The sequence below is a fragment of the Equus caballus genome, chromosome 16 (assembly GCF_041296265.1).
Source record: "Equus caballus isolate H_3958 breed thoroughbred chromosome 16, TB-T2T, whole genome shotgun sequence".
In the NCBI taxonomy this organism is placed as follows: domain Eukaryota; kingdom Metazoa; phylum Chordata; class Mammalia; order Perissodactyla; family Equidae; genus Equus; species Equus caballus.
Window position 1 is genome coordinate 12,260,768 of NC_091699.1, and position 26,198 is coordinate 12,286,965.

General features: G+C 57.1%; 2 protein-coding genes across 13 annotated transcripts; one reads left to right on the forward strand and one right to left on the reverse strand.

The window, feature by feature from the left end:
* Nucleotides 1–4,739: 4,739 nt before the first annotated feature.
* Nucleotides 4,740–18,703, reverse strand: GATA2 (GATA binding protein 2). Of its 12 annotated transcripts, none has more exons than XM_070237153.1 (8): nucleotides 18,049–18,330; nucleotides 14,044–14,147; nucleotides 12,971–13,180; nucleotides 12,041–12,314; nucleotides 10,972–11,613; nucleotides 9,082–9,227; nucleotides 7,025–7,150; nucleotides 4,740–6,638 (listed from the first exon to the last, which is right to left on the reverse strand). In XM_070237153.1, the coding sequence occupies exons 4-8, from the start codon at nucleotides 12,267–12,269 to the stop codon at nucleotides 6,339–6,341; spliced, it is 1,443 nt and encodes a 480-aa protein (XP_070093254.1). In that variant the 5' UTR covers nucleotides 12,270–12,314; nucleotides 12,971–13,180; nucleotides 14,044–14,147; nucleotides 18,049–18,330; the 3' UTR covers nucleotides 4,740–6,338. The 12 variants fall into 12 exon arrangements, with proteins under 12 accessions (XP_070093254.1, XP_070093253.1, XP_014586860.1 ...); XM_070237152.1 differs by having other exon boundaries at nucleotides 14,023–14,147; XM_014731374.3 differs by lacking the exon at nucleotides 18,049–18,330 and adding an exon at nucleotides 14,627–15,005.
* Nucleotides 14,336–25,394, forward strand: LOC102149826 (uncharacterized). Its single transcript, XM_070237156.1, has 5 exons — nucleotides 14,336–14,671; nucleotides 15,001–15,261; nucleotides 21,311–21,568; nucleotides 23,401–23,552; nucleotides 24,882–25,394. Exons 1-4 carry the CDS (start codon nucleotides 14,462–14,464, stop codon nucleotides 23,419–23,421), a joined length of 750 nt encoding a protein of 249 aa, XP_070093257.1. The 5' UTR covers nucleotides 14,336–14,461; the 3' UTR covers nucleotides 23,422–23,552; nucleotides 24,882–25,394.
* The last annotated feature ends 804 nt before the right edge of the window (nucleotides 25,395–26,198 follow it).

The window sequence follows — 26,198 nt, forward strand, 5'->3', positions numbered from 1 at the left end:
ACATCTCTGTGTCAGAGCTTCTTGCAACAGCTGTTTGCATCGTGACTCTACATTCGAGTCTTGGAACTGGAGTGGTCTCAGAGCTTGTTCCACAAGCTCTATCCCAGACCGCCCGACTGCTCCCCCGCGGCTGCGGAGCCTGGCGCCTCGCGTGGCAATAACTTTTCTTTTCCCTCTTTGGTTCCTAGAAAGGCTGAAGTTAACCTTGAGGTTTGCAGTGTCCCTCTGCCAGTTTCTCTGTGGGGGAACCAACCTCGGGGATCCAGCAGAGTAGGTTGCAATGGTTGGCTTCAGGACTAACTCCTTAATAAATCTTGAATGTGTCATAGGATGTACTGATGATATCAGGACTCAAAGTCAGTGTCCCCAAGACCCAGGCAGGCATAGGTATGAGGGGCCGGGTAGAGACGGAGGCAGGACTTCATGAGGAAAGAGATGCAGAGATGGCCCTGCAGACACACGGGGCCAGAACTTTTGCCAAATTTTAAGTGAATCCTGTAATTTAAAATCATTTGCAACTCTTTCATAGTTTTGCAAAACATCATGCAGCCCAAACAAAACTTGTCTGCTGGCTGGATAAGGCCACATGCTGCCGGGTTTAGATCTCTGAGTAGGTGTTCACCTAGCAAGATGCTAACCAGCAGTGGTGCACTCCACTTGATTGAATAGCCCTCCACCCTTGCATTGATTCAAGATGGCTCCTTTATCACCTGTTATCTTGTCAATAATAAGATCTGTTTCAGGCGTACTGAGTCTGAGTCATTGATCTGCTTATTCTTACAGCAGAACCACAATGTTTGAATGATTGTGATCATAGAATCTTGCTTAATATTGGAAAGCATTACACACACACACACTCCTCGCTCTATTTTCCCCAATTTTCTGACTTGTTCTCTGGTATTGTTAGTTTTTCCAGATAATGTTTGGGACCATTTTATCATTTTGCCTAAAAAAAAAACCCAAAACAAAAAAACCACCCAGTGGACTTTTGCTCTCCTGTCTAGTATTATAAACTTGTACAGTATCAGCCCGCTGGCTTCAGGAGCGTCTCACGCTGTTTGTCTTCTTTCCCGCCTTGCCCCGGGTGAGTTTGTCCTTCCGTTCCCTCAGGGGGATGGCAGGCATTCCTCCCCAGTCTTATTCCCCTGGGGCAGTGTCCATCCTGTGGCCCGGGGACCAGGAGGGCTGTTCTCTTCTCTACTCCCAGCAGCGGGTCACCAGGAGGCAGGAGGGACTTCTGAAGGACGGAGCTGGTCTCCAAGAATTACAAAGGGGGTTTGGTTTCTTCCTACAGAAAATGAAAGAAGTCAGGGCTCTGGAAGTGTCCTAGCAGAAGGCAGGGAGGAAGGGGCCTGGGCCAGCCAGCCCCACCTGGGTGCAAACAGATGGAACAAAGGCGCTCCCACCCCAGGCGTCCTGGCGCCAGGCCCCGCAGAATCCGAAAGGCGCCGTCACCCTGCTAACAAGGCCTCTGGCGGCAGCGCTGGGCCTGCCTGCCTGCCTGCCCTGCCCGGGAGCTTTAAGGCCACAAAATCGAAATTGTTCGCCCTCTCAATGTCTCTGGGCAGTGGGAGTCGTCGTTAGGAGCTGCTGGTTTGTGGAGGAGGGAACAGAAGCTGTGGGAGGAGCCCGGAGCTTGGTTCTGCTGCTCAGAAGTGAGTTGCTAGGACTTGAACCTAGGGCCCCACAGGGCCAGCATGCTTCCCGCCTCCACACCGTCCCCACCACCACAGCCTGGCCAGCTGCGGCCGCGCCTGTCAGAAACAGCCCCTGCCTCCCCGAGTTCCCTGGCAGCGGAGAGCTCTCATTCACCAGAGCCAGATCTTTGTATTTTATCCACCCCCTGGCACCAAGCACAGAGGGGCTCAGTAAACGTCTGCGAGATGACAGACGAATCTGTCAGGCTGACGTTTGCGAAGCACCTACCACAGGCCTGCAAGAAGCCATGGGGACTCAAGAGTGACAAGACAGACACAGTCCCCACTCTCTTGGACCTGACACTGCAAGGAGAGGAGCCACACATCTGCTTGTTTCTTGCTGTTGCCCCTGGTGCCCTCCACAGGGCCTGACACTGGGCCCGCCAAAAATGTGGGTTGGCAGAGGGAAGGCAGTAAGAGCAGGGGAGTACCAGAGAACACGGGGGCCTCTTTCAGTGCTCATTCCAGGCTCTGGGTTCTGGCCTCCAGGTCCTGAGCCACAGTGCAGGCTCTGGGCTCCATGTCCTGGGTCCTCAGTTCTGGGTTCTGAGCTCCAAGCTCTAGGATTCGGGGGTCCACACTCAGGGTGCCTGGCCCCATGCTCTGAGATCTGGTTTCTGAGGTCCAGGTTCTGGGCCCCAGTCTCAGTTCGTGGATGTGGGTTCTGGATTCTGAGCTCCAAGGCCTAAGTTCTGGATTCGGGGGTACGGGCTCTGTGTTCTGGTTCTGAGTTCTGGTGTACAGACTGTAGACTCAAAGCTCTGGACTCCAGGTTCTGGTTCTGGGCTCTGGATTTGGGGCCAGGCAAGTAGGACGGTTTGCCAGAGGCCAGGTAGAGTTGTCATTGTGCCTTCTGCCTAGAATGTAAGCTACTCTGGGGCAGAAATTCTTGTTGGTCTTAGTCGCTGGTATAGCCCCACACCTAGAGCAGTGCGTGGTGTAGACAAGGTGTTCCACAGGCACACACACGTACATACTTGAGTGCAGGATCACCTAGACACACAATCCTGCAATCATGAGCTGGCACGGGAGAGCCAGACCATCTCTGCCCTTGCTGTGGCCACAGGTGTCAGGAGGGGAGGCCATGATGCTGGGAGCTGAGGAAGGGGTGAAAGGGGAGCTGCCGAGGAGGACTGAGAGGGCAGGGCCACTATGCATTCAGGTGGGCGGGGAAGTACCCACAGCACACCTGAGTTGGTTCCTGTCTGTTCTGGGATGGGAAGAATGAAAGGAAAGCCTCCTGGACCAGTGGACATCAGGTCTTCCAAGGAACAAAGAGCTTGGCACTCAGAAATACCAGACATCAGGGACCCTGGTGACCAAAGATGATGATGATTAGAGTCAAGAGGAGTCATTGATCAGTAACATATGACTAGAGTGACTTGTAATTAGAGACAGTGGAGTCATTGGGACATGACATCATTCAAACACCTGATCAGAGAAAGTAGAGTTCACACATGGAGGATTGGGAGGCAGTGCTCAGAGATCTCGTGATCAGAATGATCGTTGATTGGATGTATCATTAATCATTGGTCAGGGGCATGGGGGATTGAGGATGTGGGCAACGGGAGCATTAGTGATGAAAGCATTTGGTGCTCGTGTCCTTGATGACCAAGGGTAGAAGAGGTATTGCTAATCAGATTCATTGACTGGAGACATCCAGAGATCTTGATGCATGACCTACTGGGGATCAAAAGCATCCATGGCTAGGGAATTTGGTAATCAGAGACACGGGTGACTGGTGATACCAATGACCGGGGAGGTTGGTGATCAGTGGTATGGGTGATCAGGGGTATAGCGACATTGGTCATCAGGGACTCGGAAGAGAAGAAGATTCAGGAATTACTGGTTTGGACACTAGAGAGCCTAGTGATCAGAGTCAAGCAGATATTAGTAACCAGAGTCACTGGTGACCACACTGATGGTTAGAAAATTTGATGGTAAGAATCCCATGATCGGGGACATTAGTCATCAGGCACACTGTTGGTTAGAGATATTAGAGATGTCACACAAGTGACAAAGGACATTGTTAAGGAGACACTGGTGATAAGAAATAGTGTGACTGGAGATGTTGTACATCACATATGAGTGATCAGATCTATCATTGATTAGAAAAATATTGATCAATCACATTGGTGATCATAGTTCTTGATGACCTAGGACACCAGTGACAAGGTGCAGTGGTGATCAACACATTGGTAATCAGGACCATGGGTGATAAGAGGCACTGGTGATCACAGACATGGTGAGTAGAAATCTTGGGGAAAGAGACAGTGGTCATCAGAGATGCTGGCAGCTAGACACATTGAATAGAGAAATATTGGTGAATAGAGATGCTGATGAGGACCATTGGTGATAAGAGATATTCATGATCAGACATGTTATTGGTGAGCAAGGACAGTTACTGGAGACATTAGTGATGACATTTTGCTGCTGTCAGTGATCAGACAGCACATCATTGATCAGAGGCATTGATGAAATATTGGTGATCAATTGTTAGGAATCAGATGTCCATAGTCACAGGCTCTGGTGATCAGACATGTCATTGATCATGGAATATCAGTCAAGCTGTCTATCTCCAATGACCAACATTGTTAAAGATGCCCACATTCAATGATATCCGTGATCAAAGACATTGGTGATCAGATTTGTCAATGAACAGAACGTTGGTGAACAGATAGCTCAGAAACAAGTTGATAGGGGGGAGTGTCAGTCCTTGTTGGGTTCTGCAAGACCCCCAGTGGAGCCCTCAGGAAAAGGCTCAGCATGTGGACCAAAGGCTGCAGAAACCATGGCCTCCCTGAGCCTCTCCAGTATCCACCCAGCCAACAAGACCCCCAGGTGGTGATAACGAGAAAATTGAGATGGAAACAATTCAGAGGAGGGGTGTCAGGCTCTCAGACCCAGCAAGACAGGACCCCACCCCTGATTCCAGGAGCCTTCCCTCCAAATCACCAGGCGGTAAGAGCAGTTCGGTCTGACTGCTGATCTCTGCACCTGGGACTTGGCAGCCCCGGGAGCCCACAGGTCAGGCCAGAGGCATTCACAAAAAGTATTTTATTATTCTTAACAGTATTCACTTTAAAGGAATAGGAGGATAGCATACAATTTTTACAGACAATATATAAATGTTGTACATAATTAACAATAACTTAGTTCACTAATCCAAAATAAAACAAGCCAAATAAAACATAAAAACAGAAAATACTGCCGATTCTTTTTCTTATGCGGATACTAGTACAAAATAAGTTACTTCCGCCTGTGGTGCCCCCGCAGTGATGGCCTGCCCATATTGCACTTGGCCGACTACATCAGCACAATCCTCTTCCTGGGCCAGCCCTCGCACCCCCCACCGCATACAGAATCTAAGCTCCGACACAGATATGTACAGCTGTACCTTGGGAAGGATCCAGACAGCCACAGGAAAGCAGAGCAGAACCCAGGCATCTCCCGGGACCCCAGCAGGGTCGTGGCCTCTCCCTCAGTCCTGTTGCTGACCGACCCCCAACTCCTGCCTTCGCCACCTGCCAGACCAGCCCCGAAAGCCAAGAGCAGCAAAGGCCTCTCCCCTGGTTCCCAGCTCCCTATTCAAGGGCTGTGGGATCCAAGAACTTTCCAAAAATAAATGCAAAGCTACAGCCTTGGTTTGTAGGTTTTATTCCTTTCCATAGTAAGGGCTTCGTGGCAACGTACAATTGACTGGACCCAAAGAGTTTAAAAAATAAAACTAACTCATCAGCGAGTTAAGCTTAGGCAGGTTTTTTGTTTTTTTTTTTTTAATTCTTTTCCTTTCATCTCAGAGTGGGAGGGGAGGGGGTTGAGGGCTTAGCAGAAAAAGGATGTATGTACAGGGGTCCACCTGGCAGAGGAGGCAAGCTGTGGCTCGGGCCGTTAATGGGCCGCAGGTCACACCAGCTTTGGCCTCAGAGCCAGGGGAGCGAGCTGGGAGACATTTCCCCTCTCAAGTAAATGTTGTTTCCTTCCTGTGACCCAGCCCTGGCCTGGGAATCCGCGCAGGACCGCCTGTGATTGTGTCTGCCCTCCAGACCCGGCCGCCAGGGCCCGCACCCTCTGGATTGGCTCAGGCCAGCCTGGGGTTCAGCCTTGCAGAGAGTGAAGCCGGAGGAGAAGGTGCAGGCTGAGAGCCCTCCAGACCCGGCTGGCAGGTGGGCCAAGTGGCACCTGGCGCCGAGGAAGACCCGGAGAACTCGGGCAGCTCAGACCTCCAATTCTCCCAGTCCTTGTTAGAAACAAGAGCAAAATAAATTATTTTTGCCTACTCCCTTTTCCTTCTAAAAACAAGTTCCTTCGTTTTTGTCCCCTGCCCCCTCCTTTTCTCTTCACAAGGTTGTCCTTTCTGCTCTCCAAACAATTGTTCGTGACAGAAACCCCACCTGGGCAGCAGCCGGGCCGGGGCCACCTCCTGGCCCGGGCAAGAGTCTTCACAGTGACTGCTGACGGCGGAGTGGAGTGTCCACAGGCAAGGCAGCGTGGGGCTCTGGCTGGGCGGGCAGGAGTGGCATCAGTCTTCAGGAAAGGGCAGGTGGCTAAGGGTTTGGTCCACCTGTCCTGGGAGCTCCCAGTCTCGCACTGCCGGCCACCCTCCTTGGCATCTGTCTGTCCATTCGTGTGGGGCTGTCCCTAGCCCATGGCGGTCACCATGCTGGATGGGTGGGGGTGGCCAAAGGAGAGGCTGGAGGAGGGGTGGATGGGTGTTGGGGTGGGCAAGATGTGTCCCGAATGGCTGAAGGGCGGGAGGTGGCCCACGGGCGCCATATGTCCGGCCAGGGCAGCTGCGCTGAAGGGGGAGGACTTCTCCTGCATACACTTGGAGAGCTCCTCGAAGCACTCAGCCCCCTTCTTGTTCTTCTTGGACTTGTTGGACATCTTCCGGTTCCGAGTCTGGATCCCCTCCTTCTTCATGGTGAGTGGCCTGTTCACCTGGGGGCAACCACAAAGCCATCAGGGGGCTGAGCTCCCTTCCCAGGGCAACATGCCTACCCCCAACTTCAGTGTGGGGCAAAGGCAGGTCTGGGCTGGGGACCCCACTTCCACACGCCCACCACCCATGAAATCCCAGCCCTGCCCTCCATCGACAAAACCAAAACCCACCCCCAGCCCAGACTTTTGTTTTAAACAGAGACCACTTCTCTAGACCTGCTGGGCCGTGCTGTGGGGGACAGACTTCAGCCAGCTTGCCCCTCAATGGGAAGCCAGCAGCTTCCCAAGCCAAGCCAAGCTCGAGATTGTGGCTGGGGCCTCTCCCTGGCAGCACAAAGAGCAGCGTCCCCGGGGAGGGGTGGGGCGGGCCGGGCGGGGCGACTCACATTGTGCAGCTTGTAGTAGAGGCCACAGGCGTTGCAGACTGGGTCCCCGTTGGCGTTTCGGCGCCATAAGGTGGTGGTTGTCGTCTGACAATTTGCACAACAGGTGCCCGCTCTCCTGGCAGCCGACTGGGAGGGGAGGGGCGGCGTCAGCAGGCTGGGCTCCCACGCCCCACCTCGACCTCCCCTCCCCCAGCCCAGGCCCCCACCAATTTAACCCAGGAGCATAAATCTCACAGGGGAATCAAAGCATCGTGGAGCCATGGAACTTTAGAATTTGAGACCTAAAGAATCGCAGAACTTTAGAATAATGAACTCTCAAGCCTGATCTCGGGCTCAAGGGGCTGCAAGAGCTGGAAGGAAAAATGAGCCACCTCCCCCAACCACCACATAACCTCAGTCTAGAGATGGGGAAACTGAGGCCCCAGAAGGGCTCTTTGGTTTAGAAGTCTGGCTTGGCCCCCTGAATCCCCTGGGTGTGGAGCTGCATTCTCACATGACTCCCCTCAAAATCCATAATCCTGGGCGTGTCAGCCTCCCTGAGGCCAGAACAGGGAGACCCGGCAGCTGCCCAGGATGGGGGTGTGGGACACTCAGGGAGGCTAGAGCTGCGCTGTGCTGGTCGGTAGCCGCTAGCCACAGGTGGCTATTTAAATTAAATTGAACCACAATTTAATAAAATTAGAAATTCAGTCCCTTCAACAATTGCACTAACCACATTTCAAGGGATCAATAGTCACAACATGGGCTAGAGGCGGCCACAGTGGGCTGTGTAGATCTCGAACATTCCCATCAATGCTGGTCTATCCGCCTAGTACCCCGTACCCCAAACCTCAAGGATTCGAACTGCCCCCAGCCCCTAGGGGGACACAGGGCGGAGGCGATCTGGAATGAGTGTCTGGTTTCGGGAGAAGGGGGCTGAAGCCCCCTAAGAGGAGAAGGGGAGTGAGTGTTGACCCAGGAAAGCAGACCCCTTCTCCTGGGCCCTCCAGCGCCAGCCCCACAGGAACAGAACCAGTTCCCCAGCACTTCCCAGAGAACCACAGGCTGCAGGGGTGGGGGTGGGGGGCCAAGGCCGGCAGAAGCTGGAATGGCCCCAGGCTCGAGCCTGGTCGCAGAGGGCCTGCCGGACTGCAGCCACGGGGGCAGGGAAGGGTGAGGGTGAGTAAGCAGCCCAAAGCTGGAATTCTGACTCAGGGGCCAACACCGTATCCTCTACCCCTACCCCCACCCGGGCCCTCACCCGGCCCTCGCTCCAGGAAAAAAAAAAGGGGGCCCCCGAAGCAGAGAGCGATTTAAGCCTCATAAATCACTTCGCCCTGAAAAAATATATTTATTATTCTTAGCATTTTACGCATTATTTGCAAAGTGGAGGGTATTAGAAATTTCAAAACAGCCCAGCGAGAGGCAGGACTGAGCCGAGGAGTGACTCTAAAAACTCGCGGAGGCCGGAAACAGATACACGGAGTTTCCTTATCTTCAGCCTGCAGATGTCCGGATAGGAAACTCCGGCAGGAGATCCGAAAGGGCATTTTTTTTAAATCACTCAAATGAAAATACACAGTATAGGTGACTCCATGGAAAAATAATAAAGGGCAGGTTTTTTTGGTGGTTGGTGTGAGTGTGTGTTTTATTTAAATAAGCAAGAGGGGATTGTGTGTTGGGAAGAGAGAGAACTGCCCGGAGCTACAAGGAAAATTACTTCATGGCCCTATTTTTAAAGAGAGCTTAACGGAGGCCAGGGACTGGGGTTGGGCCCTTGGACACTCAACTGTGGGGACCCCTGAGCGAGGTGGGGCGAGGGCACCTGGCAGGTTGCAGAGAGGAAAATCTGACCTGAAAGAAGGGTGACCCCAACTGACATCCAACTGATTTTAAGGATATAAGAGGATTTCAAGTGGCGAAGCATCTGCATTTGAAGAGTTTTGTTGTTACTATTACTTTTTTAACTAACTGTCTGCTCCTGCCCAGGTTCGCTGGCCCTGCTAATCGGCGACCACTGGGCAGCACCCTCCCGGCCGGCCGCCCGCGGGCCCGGCCCACCCAGCCCCGCTGCCTACCAGTCTCCGCTTGGGCTTGATCAGCGGCCGGTTCTGCCCGTTCATCTTGTGGTAGAGCCCGCAGGCGTTGCACAGGTAGTGGCCAGTGCCGTCTCGCCGCCAGAGAGGAGTGGCTGTGGCCCCACAGTTGACACACTCTCGGCCTTCTGAATGGGGACAGGGAGAGACATCGGCAAGGTCACGGTGGGGAGCCAGGGGCAGGCGAGGGGCTAACCAGTGCCAGGCGGGTGCTGATCAGCAGCGGTCTACCTCCGCCGGGCAGCCTCAGGGGGTGACTTTAGTTCCAGTCCGGGCAGGAAGAGGGACCCAGGGGGTCTCCCCCACAGGAGGGGGGTCCAGAGAACAGTTTAAGGCCAAATCTCTCTCTTTAAAATCCCCGTGAAGGAAAGGAAACGGGGCAGGAGGGAGCGGTGGGGCAAGGCCGCAGGGATTCTCCAGGAGACAAGGAAAGGGTATTGACAGCAAACTTCGCCGGCGGCAGAGCGGTGGCAGGAGCCGCCGGCTCGACCTGGCCGCCCGGGAGGACTCCAGCCCCCTGTCTAATCCCCCCCATTTTGTGTCTCTTCTTTCTCCCCCACTGCGTCTGCCACCTCCTGAATCTCCGCACCAGGATCTGTGCCCTCGGCCCCTACCCTGTCTTTCTGTCCTCAGTCCAGAGTAATTTCCTTATTTTTCCTCAGCTTCCTCCCGCCCGCTGAGGCCCTAGAATTCAGTCCTGCACTTGGACCGAACTTGTCTTTCTTTAAAATAAAATAAATAATAAGTCCTTTCGTTTTTAAGCTAAGTAGACTAAGTGACCTCGGCTTTGCCGTTGTGTTTTTGTTTTTGTTGTTGTTGTTATTGTTGTTAAAAGACCATCTGAAATTCAAATAAAATGTAAAATAAACGTGGGAGAAAGGACTAATTAAAGGCAAGCTAGCCGGACACGAAGAACAGGGCCCGAGCTGGGACCGAGGTGGACCGAGGTAGGCACAGTGGGGGGGGTGGGCAGCAGTCAAGCAGGGTACCTGCCTTAGCGTTGAGCTATCCAGGAAAAATCTCCCCACTTAGTTTAAACTAAATTGTCAATATATGGGCAAGAAAAGCTAATTCCTGGATTTAGGAGTGAAAGTTTTTAAAATCTCCCTCTTCCCCAGTTCAACCAGGTTGGGAAGGAGGAGCTGACAGCAGGAGCCCCACATGAGCCCGTTTCTGCCCTGTGGCCAGATTCCTGGACAAACCCAGTTTGGCCCAGCCACGCTCCTGCGGCAGAGAGGCAGAGGCACCCAGGCTCATTCCAGCCTTCGGGGAGGGGAGGGTATGCCTGGGGGCAGGGAGCGAACAGGTCCTGGGAATTTTGCTTTGGGGGAAATCCCCCAAGGAGATCAGGAGCCATCGAAATCCCAAGATTGGACGGATTGAGTTGGAGAACCAGATTCCTTAAAGGTTTGGAGCCTGTGGAGTGCACCCACAGCACGCACACAAACTCACAAACACACGTACACGCACGTACACACAGCCTTGTGGCTCTCACCTGCATATTGCATTCTCTCACACACTAAATCATGAGGCTGCTCAAATTCGCACTTAAGCTTCAGGGAGGGGAAGGGGGAGTTCCCATTCTGGGCTCTGGTCTGGCAGTGACCAACCTTGGAGGGGAGGGTGAGGAGTGGGGAAGCGAAATGAACTTTTGGGGCCACCAGGAACCCTTAAGAAAAGGGCAAAAGTTTTATGCTCCCCTCTTCCTCATTCCGGGGTCTCAAACATCTGTTGGGGCCTTTGAGAACGGGACATCACCCATCCCCAGATTTGGGAGACTGCCACTGCCCCTCTCCCACATCACAGCCTGCCTCCCACTCCCCAAAAGCACAAGCTTCCCCAGCTCCACTGGGTCCCAGCACCTGCCTTTACCTGAGCAGGAGCGTGCCTTGCTGCGCTGCTTAGGGGTGAAGCTGGAGGCTGGGCCACCCAGGAAGCCTCCGGGGTGGAAGAGTCCGCTGCTGTAGTCGTGCGCAGCGGCCGGCACATAGGAGGGGTAGGTGGGGATGGGGTGGTGTGTGGCAGGCTGGGTGCTCATGGCAGCCAGGCCTGGGCGCAGGGGACTGCCACTTTCCATCTTCATGCTCTCGGTCAGTGACACTTGGTACTTGACGCCGTCCTTGTCCTCTCCCCGGGCCGCACTCCCCCCTGCAGAAGAGGAGGCTGGGGAGGCAGCCCCCGTGGTGCTGGGGTCAGGAGACACTTCCTTGGGTGGCGTGGGTGGGAAGCCAAAGAGATGGGAGCCAGAGTGGGCTGCAGTGGGAGTGAGGGAGGCCACAGAGCTCCCGCTGCCTCCCCCGCTCCCACTGCCGGCTCCTGGGTACACGGAGAGGGGGCCTCCAGGGCCTCCAGCAGCTGAGGGGTGCAGCGGTGTCTTGGAGAAGGGGCTCACGGTCCAGGGGTTGTGGTGGTGTGCTGCAGCCGCCGAGAGGGCTGCTTTACCCCCGTCCAGCCAGGGCAATCCCGGGCTGTGCAACAAGTGTGGGCGGCACATCTGGCCTCCGGTCAGGCGGGCTGCAGGAGGAGGTAGAGGGGTCAGGGTGCACAGGGGCTGGGTCGAGCCAGTACACAGATACACAGGACCACAACTCACAAAACGACCAGCAGTAGACCCCTCCCCAAAGAAAACCAGAAACATAACACCCCCACCGGCAATAATCAGGAATGCCAGTCTGGAGCTGAAGGACAAGTGGCACAGAAGGAACCCCACCGGACAGGGCCTAGAGGAAACCCCTACAGGCCTGCAAAATGGGCCGAAACCCAACGGGGCCCAGACTCGCCTCCCAAAGGCCACTGCCCCCACCTTTCCCGCCCCGATTTCTCAGCTGCTCCGATTCCTGCGGATCTCACATCCGGGAAGCAGGCAGCTGGGGGCCTCCTCCCCTCCCGCGCCTGGCGCGCGGCGCCTGGGCTCCCAGTCACCCGCGGGCCCCGAGCTCACCGTGCGCGGGGCCGTAGGAGACCCGCGCCCGCGCGTGGGCCGGGTTGGCGTAGTAGGGGTTGCCCTGCGAGTCCAGGTGGTTGAAGAAAACATCCACCTCGTCGGGAGGCAGTAGCTGCGCGGGCTCCATGTAGTTATGAGCCAGGCCCGGATGGTGCGAGTCGGGGTGCTGCGCATTCAGCACGGCGGGGTGCGCCATCCAGCGCGGCTGCTCCGGCGCCACCTCCATTGCCCGCGGAGGGTCGAGATCTGGGCGGAGGAGGCGGAGGTGTCCCTGCGCGACGGAAGGGGGCGTGAAGGGCGCAGCCACGGCCCGACACCCCCAAAGCCCCGCCACGCGGCGTCCCGGGAGCCGCTGCGCCCCAGCCGAGCTCAGCCGCGGACCAGTCCCGGGTGGGAGGAAAGCTCAAAGCTCAAAACGAAAGGAAGGCGGAGGAGAGAGTTCAGCCACGCGCATTCACATGGTGACCCAGGTCCCAAAGCCACACAGTCGTGCACACAGGGTCATACACGAAGAGGAGCCCTGACACCAATTACCCCAACAAAAGCACACAGAGTCGCACTTTAGTCAGACACTCACACTGAACCCCCACCTTCCTAGTACATACCAACATAAACACAGACTAAAAGTTGGAGACAGGCGCCCAGGCACCCACTGGAGCACATGATCCTAGCGACACGCACAAACCTATACTTGGCGCCGGATATACATACTGACCTCGGGCCCCCCCCCCCCCCAAACAGGCACACGCAGCCCCACCGCCTGAGAGCCAGTCCCCTCTGCGCACTCCCAGGCGGCACAATCCGGACCTCTCACCAAGGCACACCAAAGCAGTCACCCGCAACCTGGCCTCAGCCTTGGGCCCCGCAGAGACCTCTCAGAGCCTGGCACGCCCCAGGCCCCCGCCAGCTCTCGCACCCCAAACTTACACACGCAGCGCTGCGGAGAGGCGGGGAGCGGCCTCAGAATGGGGGCAGCACCGACGGGAGCCCCGGGGGTGGCGGGCTCAGGGACGGCACGTCAGGCGGCTGGCGGGGCTCACGGGGTAGGAGCAGGGGACAGCGCGCGTCTCGGCCTCAGGCCCGCCGGGCTCCGGCCCCTCTGCATCCTCCGGCCGCCCTGGCGCCAGCTCGCGACTCCTGCACAGACATGAAGCGGGGGCCGCGCACGCCTAAGAAGCCCGCGCCAGCCAATCAGCGCCGCGCGCCGCCCAGCCTCCGCCCCCCATTGGTTGCGCCCGCAACTCCCGGGCCGCTGGACTCCGGGACTGACCCGCCGGCCGGCCCCCCTCCGCCGGCGGGCCCCCTCCCAGTGCCCTCTCGGCGGCCCCTGCTGCCAACGCGCCCCGGACCCTCACCCCGCGGGCTGACTGCTGCGCCCCCTCTTGCGGACACTCCCGGATCCCCATAACCTCTGGGGCCTCCTCCCAGTAACTAACCTCCAACTGGGGCCTCCTCCTCCGGAGCCCCGGCCGCGCACCCTCTGGGGGTCTGGGTGTCCTCTCCCTGGGACCCTGGCTCTTCCATTCTCTCGAACCCCACCTCCTTTACCACTGAACGTTGCCAGCCGAGTGCGGCTACTACCCAGACCGTTCCCTCCCCCAACTCGGGCGCTGGCTGGGCGGGGGGTTGGGAGGCCAGCTGCGGGACAGCAGGAGCGGTGAGGGGCAGGAACTACGCGGGTTCAGGGGGCACCTGGGCCTCGGACAAGAGGCCGCTTAGGACTGAGCTTGACCGGGTGGAGGTGGCCTGGCTGGCGGCTCCAGAGAGGGGGAGGGGGCGTCCCCTTCCCGGGCGTGGCCTTCGCAGACCAACGGGTCGAACTGCCTGGGGCGAGGCCGTGGAGACCCGGACTGGCGCCGGCGCCGGCTCGTAGGAGACGCCTCCGGGCAGGAGGAGGCATTTTTTTCCTCCCGGGGGTCCCTAAGGCCGCCCCTGTGGAAAGGGGGGCGGTGGTCAGAGAACTCTGTCCCCTCAGTCACCTGGAACTGCGCTCCACACACCTCCAATCCGGAGATCCAGCTCTGTGGGTCGGGCGGGCCCGGAGCACGAATCCCCTTGCTCTCTCCCATTGTACAGACGGAGGAGACCGAGGCTCGAAGGGAGTCTATGGCCGAGGAGGGGGGTCGGGAACAAAGAAATTTGGGGGGACTGAGACAGGTGCGGGGTAACGGGGAGTAGTCGACGTTCTCCAGCCCCTCTCCCCTCGCTGGGTCCACGTCTCTCGGGGTAGAAACCCAGAGGAATCCCAGGTGGGTCCGGGGCAGGAGGGAAGGCAGGGGTCCGGGCCACCCCCGGGAGAGTGGGGGGAGGGGCGGCGGGATTGACAGTCGGTAATTGGGTAACTGGAGGCGGCTTCTCCGGCCCGGCGGCCCCGCCACCGCGACGCCGGGCCCCTGACGTCACCCGATTCGCCAGGAAATGAACTTTTTAATAATCCGAGGAGGGAGGAAAGCCCTCGGTCCCCTCGGCTTGGGGGGCGCCAGGCCAGGCCCAGCTCCGCGGGCGCGCCCCCGTCACCCTCTCCCAGGCCAGCTCTGGGCAGCGCCAAGGGGGCGCGGGCCCCGGCCAGGGGCCTCCTCCTACCTCTTCGTCTGGCTGTCCGTTCGCCTGTCCGAGGCCCTGGCGCAGGTAAAGGTGCGGGGCCGGGGACGCAGAGCCCCATCCGGCTGGGAACCGGCACGACGCGGGCCCTTGGGGACCCGCCTGCCCTGGCCGCCCGCTGCGCCTCCTGCTCCGCTCCTCTCTGGGGCGCGCGGGGCCTGGGCCTCTCGGAACTCCGCTCAGCGGGAGAGGAGGCCGGCGTCCGCCGGGTAAAGAGCGCGGGGCCGGCAGTGAGAGCGCGAGGGCCGGGCAGGTGAGAGGCCTCCGTGCCTCCCGGTTCGCGCTCCCCGCAACGCGCGCCGTCTGGCCCGGACCCGGTGTTTCTCCGTCTGTCTGTCTCTCCTCCCTTCCTTTAGCTTACGATTCTTCATCAACTCGTAAAATGCAATCGCCGCGAAGCCTCGAGTCTGTTTGGGTCCCCGGAGCCAACCGGCAGCTTCTCAAAGACACCGCGGCCGCGGGAACAATCCCCCGCGTCCGGCAAGGCTGCCTCGCTGGACTCCAACTCCGTGACCCAGCGCGGGAAGCCGCCGGAGCCAAGCGGAAGCTTCCCGTGGGGCCGAGATCGGCGCCACGACTCGCGGGGAGGTAGCCGCTTCGAGCCCTTGAGAAAGCAGGTAATTCGCCTTTTTCCCCCAAAGACGCGGTCCAAATTATCCCTCGTCCTGGGTGGGTCTGCAGTTTCGTCACTGCGAGCTCGCTTCAAGCTTCTCCAAGGCAGCCTGCAGCCCCGCTGTGGCAGCGTCCTGGCCGCCGCAGACGCGGAGGTGACCAGCCCGGCCGGGGCCCCTGCCCGAACGGCAGCCCTGCGCCGCCGGCCGGCCCGACGCAGAACGGATTCAATTACCCCGCTCGGCGGCTCAGAAAATCGCCGCGCAGAGGAGCTTAGCAGGGCGGTTAAGCAACGCTTGAGCAGGGACCTCGGGAGACTCGCACCAGCCTCCCTTCCCGAAATCCGGGCCTAGAGAAAAAAAGGGAAAGGGGAGCCCTGCCAGGTCTCTCGAGGCCCTGGGGTTGCCTTCCTCGAAAAGGCAGGCAGGCAGCCGGCCTGGCCGAGGCCTCCACTTTGATCGGAGCTCCTGCGTTGGACCCGGGACTGCTGCGCTCTCCCGCAGCAAGAGCCTCCTGGGAGAGAAAAGCGGGGCGCCAGGCAGCAGGGCGCCCAGCTGGCCCATAAAGCCCCCTCCCCTCGTGAGTGTTCGTGTATGCCAGACAGACCGACGGACGGTAGCCAGGCGGCTTGCCCACTAGGAAGCACAGATCCTCCTATCACTTCCGTCCAAACACACGTCCAGGGAGGGTGAGGGCAGCCCCCAGGATCGGCTGGGGCTATTGGGGGGCCGTTCTTGGGCCTGAGGAGAGCAGATTTATTTCAGCTTACGGCCTCAGACGTTGGGGTCTCCAGAACATCTCCGGAGGGATGAGTTCCCTTTTTCATTTTTTTATTCGTTCCCAAGGGTTGTTGCAAATGTGGGTTGCTGCCTTTTGATCGCACTAAGAAGTGGTCACTTTCCTTACATGGGAACGAGATTTCACAAAGGACTGGGGAAGGGCAGCGGCAAAACTGAATTTCCTAAATGGCATTTTTCAAGTGACCCAAGATTCTCCAGCCGAGCCTGGGTCGGTGCTGCCGGGGTGCTTGCGCCCAGGAGCTGGGGGTGCCGGGATCCGATGCCCAGTTCTAGAGGGCCTCACCCGCCTGGCCGGGGTCTCACTGCCCAGCTCCCTCGTCCCACTAACCCTCCTGCAGCGCCCTTTGTTTGACCTTTGCTCATTGGAGGCCACCCCTCTGGGACCGTAAGTTTGCTCTTTCTTTGTAACCTAATTCTTCTCGCCTTTTCCTATGGGCATCTAATTGGCCGGCTGGGGTTGGGGGGGGGGCGGGTGTCAAAGAAATCTGTTTGTTTAGGGGTTGCCTTAATTGGCAACCCAGGGGGCTCCTAGCCTCGTATTGGCAATGCGCCTTGAGGGGTATTGAGGAGGAAGTGGGGGCTGCTTTAGCCGGAGGGGTTCAGAAGTCTCTTCTAGGGCGAGGCCTCAGAACTGCCGCGGCGCCACCATCCCCCCAGAGCGGTTCCCCAATGTGGGCACCAGGGCTCCAACAGCCTCTCCTGCTCTCTGGGGTTCACTGTCAGCCCTCCGGATCTAAAGGCTCCCTCTCCTCTGGCCTCCGCGCTGGCTTTCCCACCTCATTAGTCTTCTGGGCCTTTTTGAATTGTAAAGACAGGGGCCCAACGGCCTAGATGCCTCAGCGCCCTGGACCGAGGCGCCTCGGAGATCCTGTATCTCCTGACCAGGTTCTAGCCCCCAGGGGCCCTGCTGAGACCTGCAGACAATCGGCCGCGTTTCTCCCTCCTCCACGAACAACCACGGTTTACTCAGAGCGCCCAGCGGCCCGGCGGCATGACAACTGGTAAATCCGTTTCGTTAGATGCAATTTGTTTGCAATTTGTCAACTCGGCGGGGAAACCCTCTCCAGACGCCTGGGCTGCACTGGCCCTACCTGCTTCTCAAATCTTGCCTACTCATAAACGAATCCCAGTGCCAGGTGCCTGCGTAGACTCGGACCTCACCGCCAGATGTTCTGATCCCGGGAGACGCGGCTTTTTCCAAAACAACGAATTTCCTTCCATGTTTTCCGGGAAAGGGGCGGCCGCCACACCCGGGGGCCCTGAACGCCGGAACTTCCCCCTCGTAGTTGGGGCAATCTAGAGTTCAAGCCTGGCCGCCGCCGAAAGATTCTAAATGCCCCGCGTCCGGACAGACCGAGACCGCCGTCTACGCCTCCCGGCGGCAGATCCCCGAGTCCGCGGCGGCCCCATTCTTATTGAAATCCCACTAAACCGATTCCAGCTCCAGCTTGGGGCAGGGGGGAGACTTCCAGACCCGACGCTCTCCCCCACACGCACCCCAGCCACACAGGATAAAGGGCCGCGGGGCTTGGCGCGCCAGGGCGCACGCAGGAGCGAGCCGGGTTAAGCCGCGCAAAGCCGGCGCACGGGACCAGCCGGCAGGTGCAGCCGCCACTCGGCGGCCCCGCTCGGGTACATCCGCCGCCGCGGCCTGGAGGTGGGGGGCGGCCGAGACAAAGACCCCCGCTCCCGGGCCGGGAGGGGGGGCGCTGTGCGAGGCTCTCTGAATAACCCGGGCTCGCGGCCTATGGCTTCGTCCGAGAAATGGGGCGGCGGGAGGCCCGAGGCCGGCCTGCTGTCCCCAGCGCCCCAAATACTTTCTCAGACTTAGGCCCCTAGGACCTGGGGTTCTAGACGCTGGGAGGGCCGGGGCGAGCCCCGAAGGCCACATGTCAGGGGCCACGGGGCCAGCAGACCGTGCGATTAGAGTGCCGGCTGGGCCGAGCCTAGGAGCTGGAAGGGCCCTGGCCGGGCAGAGAGGGGGGAACTTACCGAGCGAGGTGCGGCGGGCGGCGCCCCCGGGCGGACGCGGCCAGAGCCGAGCGGGGCTCACAGTGCGGCGGGTGGCCAGGCGGGCCCCCAGGACCCCGGGGCGAGCTAGCAGCAGGGCCCGGGCGGTGCGCCGAGCGGCCGCATGGTGCGCGGCAGGCCGCTTTTTGTTCGCCTGGTGGTGGATGGGGGCCGGTTGGGGTGGGGACGACGGCAGCCAAGAGATAGAGACTTGGTGGCACTGGCCTCACTACCTCCTCAACGCCCGCTGCCTCTCTCTCCCCCGCGGCCGCAGCGGCCGCTGCTTTTTATTTCGACAGCACTTTGAGGGGGCGGGAGCGCCACAGGGGGGCAGGAGGATGCCCGGGGCTCTGTGCCCCGTCTCCCTGGTCCTGCAACCAGGCGGCGGGCCGAGGGCCGGCAGGCACTCAGGGCGCACACACTCCGAACCAGGCGCACATATGCGCACCCCTGCTCTCGGGGATGCTCTCTCAGAAAGCTGGGGACGTTTCTCTTCCAAGACTCCTCGGGGACTCTGAAGAGCCATGGGCGCACACGCACGTACACAGATGTCTGCTCCTCCTTCTCTAACCCACTTCCAGTAGTGCTCACACGGACACGCACACCTCTGTGCACACGCGTTAGCACCCACAGCTGTGGCTGCGTGGACATCATCATACAGGAGATCTGGGTCACACCGATAAGCACACGTGCAGACGCTCAAATATAGCTTGACACTCTGGCACACACACAACTCTGTCATTTCCAGGCTGACTTTCTAAGTGTAGACATATCCCCTCTGTCTTCCCCACCTATACTCCCCCTCAATTCCCCAACTCCGGAGCATTTTAGGAGTGGAGTTTGAGGAATCTCCCTGACGCATCCTTAAAGAACCCTTGCACTGGAGGCGGCCAGAGGGGGAACAGAGGGCTTGTCTTTGGAAGGCTGGGTGGGGGAGGAGTTGGGGTGTGGGTCTTCACCTCAAGAAAGCACCTAGGTTTGTGAGCTGGGAGAGTCTAGTCCCTGAACTTCCAACGTCCTTTCCATGAAATTCAACCCAGCAATGGGGCCGCCCTGAGTTCCATTCCAGCTGCCCAGGGAGAGTGAAAGTGGCCTGGATCTTGGGCCCAAAGAAAAGGTGCTTTGCCTTAGAAGGACCGGAAAGTCGGTGGTCCAGGGAAAACTAGTGCGTGCTCACGTATACCCCGGAGGGGGGTTGTCTTTGGCCCCCTATCTCTGTGGGCGCTTGCTGTCTGTGGGTCTTTCTTTGAAGGTGGTGGCGACTGTGTTGCATGTGTATGTGCTCTGTGCAATAAGCAAGGGTGTTGGTGTGCGTGCACTGTCCCGGGTGCCCATGTGTGTCTATGTGCATTTGTGAGCACAAAGTCTGCAAAACTGAGTATATTAGTATGCCGATTGCTTCTTGTGGGTCCTTGAGACTTTGTGTATTGCAAATCTGTATATTATGGGTCCCTGAGAGTTTTGTGGGGTCCCTGAGAGTGTGTGTACTGTGTGTGGCTATTTCAGAGAGTGATGCCATGAGTGCATGCAGGAGAATGTATCTGTGGAACTGGATGTGTGTCCCTGTGGCTGCATATCTGGGAGATGACTGTGTCCATGAATCACGTGATGGGAAGTAGGTACTTCCAAGAGTTTGTCTATAAATTGGTCTGTGTCCCTGTGTGGGTTGTTAGCAGTGTGTGTCTGGGTATTCTGTGCCTATGAATTGGGGTGTGTGGGCAGGTGTGTGTGCGTGTCTGTTTTTAACAGCATAGGTATGGGTGTGTATCATTGTATCTTTGAACTGATGATGGTAGGAGGGAGAGTGTATCCAAGTATGTCTGCGTATCTGTGTATAGCTCTATGATGTGTGTTGGGAGGGTGTTTGTGCCTGTGTATCTGGGATGTGAGCATCTGTGAGTATGAATATATCTTTGAACTATGTGTGTTTCTCTACCCAGTGTTACCCTGTGTCTGTGGTCTATGGAGGAGTGTGTCCCTAGGTGACACACAGTATGTGCGTCTTCCCAGATTGTCTGCTAGCCAGTGGAGCTCCAGGGTGCCATTTGCGAGGGCACTTTCTGTCTGTCTGTGGGAGGGGGAGATGAGCTGATAAGGCTTATCTGCCAAGGCCAGCGCCATGCTGAATAACTGCCCTAATGAGGTGGGCTCTCGGGGACCACCCGCTCCCAAGGCCCCCGGCCTCATTGGGGAAGGGCATGGGCGAGCCAGTCCTGGGGCACAGGAGCAAACCCCATGAACCCAGGGGGGCCTGAGTGTCTTCACAGCCTTGTCTAGTTCTGTCTTGTTTCCTCAGAGGAGGATTCCAGGTCTTACACCCCCCACCCCACCTGCCGTCTCCCTGCTGGGTTGGGCCGGCTGGAGCTGGCTGGAGCCTCCCTGGCTCTGGTCTGTGGTCAACAACACAGCCTTGAGAGGGCAGGAGACATGAGGCCTGGAGATGTGGGGCTCTCTGGGATGGGAGTGGATTGAGACATAGAGGCCTAGTCATAGAAAGATCCAGACAAGCAGGGAGGGGGGACGAGATAGAGAGCCCCAAGGACAGATTTTAAAAAGTGACAGTGATAGACAGAGACGCTGGTGGGGAGTGGAGGGGTGGGCTGGGGACACTCAGGGATGGACAGAAACAAACAATTAAAAAGTGGCCAGAGAAAGGGTCAGAGAGATGGGAACAAAAGCATTGAAAGTGTTAACCAGAGAGAGACAGGGACAGAGAGATAAGAGACAGATACAGAGAGGAGAGAGAAAGTGAAGCAAGACAAAAAGAGAGAGATGGGAAGAGAGAAGAGAACCCAGAGAGCCGTGGAGAGGGGAAGAGGGAGAGAGCAGAAAGGGCCCCAGAGAGAACGAGGCAAAAGTGGGGACACGAAAGATGGGCTGGGCAGGATGGACAGACGGAGAGAGAGACAGCCACGGGCTCGGCACTGCCGAGCGCCAAGGAGAGCGCGGGAGACCGAGCGCCAGGCCGCGGGGAAGGCAGGGCGTAAGCGCAGAGCCTGCGGGCCGGGCGGGGCACCGAGGCGCGGGGGGCGGTGGCGGGCAGGGGGGTCCGCGTGGGGCTGCGCCGCTGTCCGGGGTAATTTTTCATCTCGGCCGGCTAATCTTTGTTCCCGGCGAAGATAATGAATAGCCAATCGTTATCTGCCCGGCTCCCGGAGGCTGCCCGAGAATGGGGTTGTACAGGGCTGGGAATTGTTTCCAAAGTGCCGCGGAATAAATGGTGTTCCTTATCTCTGCCTTCCAGATTATCGGAGCCCTTTCAGAGCGCGCACAACAAATGCGCCCGCCATCGAATGCATCATTTACCACCGCAGATCCGCGCGCTGATGGGCAGGCAGATAGCCGTCCGCGGGGGGCATACCGGGCGCCCAGTGCCCGAGCCGCCTGCCTCCCGGGGGCACCCGAGTGTAAGCCCCCCGGGTGTGCCCGGTGTGTCTGGATGGACATGCGAGTGTGCCCGTGGATGGTCACTGAACAAGCAAAGGTGTTGGTGCACATGCGGGTATGTCACACAAGTGTGCTACAAGGAAGTGCACTCGTGCAAGCCCATGAACACACGCGTGCTGGGCGTGTGTGCTGTGAGTGCCTGGAGATGGCTGAGATGAGGCTGTTTGAGGGTGCACAGAGGAAGGGGTGTTGCACGTGAATGTGTGGGCATGCATGTCACTCAGTGTGGGTAGACACGTGTGCAAAGGTGTGGGTGTGCAAGTCTGTGTGTACAAGTGTGATGGATGAGCGTATTGTGAGTGCCTCAGTGTATCTGCCCTCGACGAGGCTGTTCAGGAGTGCACTTAGGGGCTGGTGTCCCCGCCACTAGGGTGGGTGTATATGTGCATATTCAGGCATGGGTGTGTTACTCTGCTGATTGGTGTGTGCCTGGGGGTGTCCCATCTACTTAGTGTTTTGGGGGCATGCATGCTTGTAAGCATGTGCATCCATGCATTCCTGGGAATGCCAGGATTGAATGTGCCGTTGTCAGTGTTCACCCTAGGGTGTGCCTTGGGTTGAGCAAGGATCCGCGTGAGGGTGGTTGTGTCCTTGTGTGTCTGTTTGCCCGGGTGTGCCTGGGTGCGCTGCAAGAGCGGCAAGGGGAAGGGCAGTGGTCGGGGTCTGTCCGGGCCGCATGTGGACGCTCAGGACCTGACACACGAGCAAGGCCCCCTCCAGCTTGGGAAAGAGACAGAAGAGAGAGAATGGGGTGTGCGGGTCTGATAGACGCCACAGTAGAAGGAGTGGGATGTGCTGTGTAACACGAGTGCTTGTGACATAAAACGGAGTGTGCGGGTGTGTAAGGGGGAGAGGTCTTCGGAAGAGTTTGGGAACACCCAGGGGTCCCAACCCTCCTCAGGGGGCACGCCCTGCCAGGGGCCCAGAGCCTCCTGGTTCTGGACCTGGGGTAAGAAAGACCGGAGCCCCAACGCCTGAGGTCCCCGCACAGTGAGTGACACGCGCCGCCGACAAAGGCTGTATTTTTCCAGGCTTGCGCCCCGCCTGCGCGCGCGCGATGGTCCCCATGGCGACGCAGATAGTGCTGCAGCCATTTTCCCTATCTCCCCAAAGTCTATTATACGGCGGGATTAGCTCATCTCCAGGCAGGTCAAACCCAAAGTCACACAACCTACGGCGCGGGCCCCGCCCCCCGCCCGGCCGCCCCTCCCTCCCCTGCCTGGGTCGGGTCTCGGCCCGAGACCCCCGAGCCGCTGCCCATGCGCAGGCGCAGAGCGCCACCTGGCGGCCGCGGGCATCCCGAGTGGGTCTCTGAGAGCCGGCAGCCTGAACCTGAGCGGCCCAAGCAGAAGAGGTGGGGCAGGGGCGCTTCCTCCAGGAGGTGGGCTCTCTCGAAGCATGGCTTTGTTTTGTCACTGCTGTGTCCTCAGGGCCAGGTTGGCACACAGTAGATGCTCGTAGGTGTTTGTTGAAAGGACGGATGAATGGGCAGGAAATTACAGACACAGGCAAACTGTCAAAGGCCAGGCAGCTAAGTGGGCACCAAGAAATCACTTCTTAGAAATGTGTCCACTAAATTTAGAATAAAAGCTAAACTCCTTTGGCACCTATGTAACATCCCTTGTTGACCAGTCAGACCCGGTTCCCCCTTTCTTGCTCCAGCCACAGTGGCTTTCTTTCTGTTCTTTGAACAGGCCAGCACGTTCCCATCCCAAGGCCTGTGTCTGCTGTTCCCGCTGCCCAGTGTGTGTTTCACCTCTGCTCAGATGTCATTCCTCAGAGAGCAAAGTCTCTCCTCTGCCAGCGTTTCTCAGTCCATGCTATAGACTTCTTTTATAGTACTTAGCACAATGTAAACTCATCTTGTCTCTATTTGCTTGTTGCCAGCTCTCCTCCCCAGAATGCTAGGTTCCCTGGGGGAGGGGTCTGTCCAGTTCCAGACAGCAGCCCAGCGGCTAGAACCATGTCTGACAGTTGGTTGGCATCAGTCAAAACTTTGGGAATGAGTGGATGAGAACAAGAGGAGGCCAGAAGAGCAAGTGAGTGAGGCCGTGTGCCTTCATCATTATCATTTCTCTTTATTGCTGTTCCAGTCCTCTTCCTGCCTGTGTTGCTTACCCTGGCCCTGGGGTGCCTGGCTTCACCAATCTGCCCCAACCGGCAAGTCCAGAGGGGCCTGGGATTGAGGGAGAGAGCGCCGTGAAGGCCCCTCCACAGCATGCACCTGCCGTGCCTGTGAGGGCAGATAACAGTTCTCACCTTGTGTTCTCGGGGAGCCATGGCCTCTCTGGGGAGGCCTGGGCCACCAGGCGAGACTTCATTCATAATACGAGATAATTATACCAAAGCTGTCAGGAGGCAGCAATGATTAATTGCTGTGTGTGGGCAGGGACAGCAAGGTGTGGAGAACCTAGAGAAGGCCACAGCCCAACTGGGCTTCCGGGGAGGAGCTTGGCCTGCCCTGGCTCTGCCCTGGGAGGGGCTAATCAGGCACCAGGCCAAGCCTCACCCGCCCAGGTGGGCTTGGAACAAACTTAGAGGGCCGTGCTCAGGGGCTCCAATAATTAGTTCCCTGTGTCCTCAGAAATGCCCAATTCCCTCCTGAAAGAGGAGGTATGGGGTAGCTCAGGCTCTGAGGTCAGGACTCTCCCTCAACACACCCACACATAGCCCTCCCGGCTGGGCGGCCTTAAGCAAGTCACCTGCCTACTCTGAGCCTCAGGTCTGCCTCTGATAACCTCCCTCCAGGGAGGTTGTGAGAATGTCTCATGAACATTTATTTCAAAAGAGTTTTGTAACCCAGGCTTTGAAAAGTGGCAGCCTAAATCCCAGGGGCCCGTGTGATGACTAATTGTTGCCAACGTTGTGAAGGGGGGGTTCCACATAAAGAGCCCCGTTTCCAGGTTCTCTTGAAAAATTGGGAGATTGGCTACCCTGGGCCTACTTTCCCGCATGGTAGTGAAGGCTGGAGTTCTGTCTTGCCAGCCCCTGTAGACAGGCATGTGCACCCACTTCAAGCCCCCGGGTTGGCGTGTGTCCCTCATAGCAGTGTTGGGTGCTGTGGCTGTGTTCTGTAGGCCTTCCTTCTCTGTATCCTTTGCTGTAGCCTTTCCAAAATCTTTCTCCCTCCGGATACCGTAAACCACTTTGTAATTAACTAGTTAACTAATGGATCAAATCAGCACTTTTACATAATGTGCTAGGCCACCCTGTTTGGGACCATGGGCACACAGTATTGAATAAAACGGCTATGCTGCTAATCAGACGCGACTCACCGCACAGATTAATACAGCCTCACAAATTGGGATAGGAACTCTGAGGGGAAAAGAATATATGTTCACAAATATTGAATCCAAGCTTATTTGCAGACACCTGCTCTGGGCCAGGCTCTACGCTGAGAGGTCGGGGACACAGAATGAAACCAGATACGGTCGCTGTGTGCAAGCACCTCGCGGGGTGGTGGAAACACGGGCATATCACAAGATTCTGTTCATTCAGCCTGTTTGGAAGAACAGGGTGTTTGTTGGAGGAGAGGCACTTACCCTAGTCTGGGAGCATAATATATAAAGAGTGCATGCATATCAATAAGAAAAAATACAATAGAAAAAAATGGGCAAAGGGTGTGAACAGAAAATTCATAGAAAAGGAAATAGAAAGAGCTCTTGAAGAAAACATGCTCAGTCTCACTCAGAGAAGTGAAATTTTGCAGCGCATTGGGATATTTGGGATGAGAGGCATGTCCTAAAATTAGATTGTGGTGATGATTGTAACTCCATAAATTTACTAAAACTCACTGAAATGTCCACTTAAAACAAATAAACTTTATGATATGTCAATTATACCACAATAAAACTGTTTAAAAATAAATAAATTTAAAAACACCTTGAGATACCACTTGATACCTATCAGTATTAGCAAATATCTAAACATTTGACTCTATACTGTGTTCCTAAAGGAACATGTATGTCACTGGGGGACAGGCTGGTAGGACTGTCGACTGATGCGCTCTCGGGTTGGAGTGGGCAATGTGACTCTATCGAATTTACAAACACGTTTCTGCTTTGAGCCAAGAATTCCATTTATAGGACTTTATCTGATTGGTGTGCTCTTCCACTTGTGAAATTTATAAGGGAATTCACTGCAGCTTTGTACATTTGGCAAACAACTGGAAACAAAAGATGCTCATCGCGAAGGGACTGTTGAAAGTATTGTCATACAGCCAGACGGCGGATGTGGTGCTGCTGTCGCATAAACACACACACCAAAAAGAAAGAAAAGCCAAGAAAGAGAGAAGAAAGTAAAAGGCAGCTCTTTATGTACAGATATCGAATGACCCCAGGATAGAGTTAGTGGAAAACGAAAGGTGCAGAGGAGTAAGTGTGACATGCTACCATTTGATTAAAAATGGAGATAAGAGGAGAAGTCAGGGGCCACCCCGTGGCCGAGTGGTTAAGTTCGCACACTCCGCTGCGGCGGCCCAGGGTTTTCACCAGTTCGGATTCTGGGCGCGGACATGGCACCGCTCGTCGGGCCATGCAGAGGCGGCGTCCCACATGCCACAACTAGAAGGACCCACAACTAAAAATATACAACTACGTACCGGGGGGCTTTGGGGAGAAAAAGGAAAAATAAAATCTTACCAAACAAAAGAGAGAGAGAAGATGGATACATGGTTGCTTACATAT

What these genes read in the sequence shown, in the direction of transcription:
- LOC102149826 (XM_070237156.1), top strand. Translation starts at nt 14,462, where the DNA reads ATGAACTTTTTAATAATCCGAGGAGGGAGGAAAGCCCTCGGTCCCCTC. An exon ending in TGTCCGAGGCCCTGGCGCAG is followed by an intron (nt 14,672 to 15,000) that starts GTAAAGGTGCGG and finishes CCCTTCCTTTAG; the next exon opens with CTTACGATTCTTCATCAACT. An exon ending in TCGAGCCCTTGAGAAAGCAG is followed by an intron (nt 15,262 to 21,310) that starts GTAATTCGCCTT and finishes TCTGCCTTCCAG; the next exon opens with ATTATCGGAGCCCTTTCAGA.
- GATA2 (XM_070237145.1), bottom strand. Translation starts at nt 14,705, where the DNA reads ATGGGGCTCTGCGTCCCCGGCCCCGCACCTTTACCTGCGCCAGGGCCT. An exon ending in TCAAGCCCAAGCGGAGACTG is followed by an intron (nt 7,151 to 9,081) that starts GTAGGCAGCGGG and finishes CTCCCCTCCCAG; the next exon opens with TCGGCTGCCAGGAGAGCGGG. An exon ending in TCTACTACAAGCTGCACAAT is followed by an intron (nt 6,639 to 7,024) that starts GTGAGTCGCCCC and finishes GGTTGCCCCCAG; the next exon opens with GTGAACAGGCCACTCACCAT.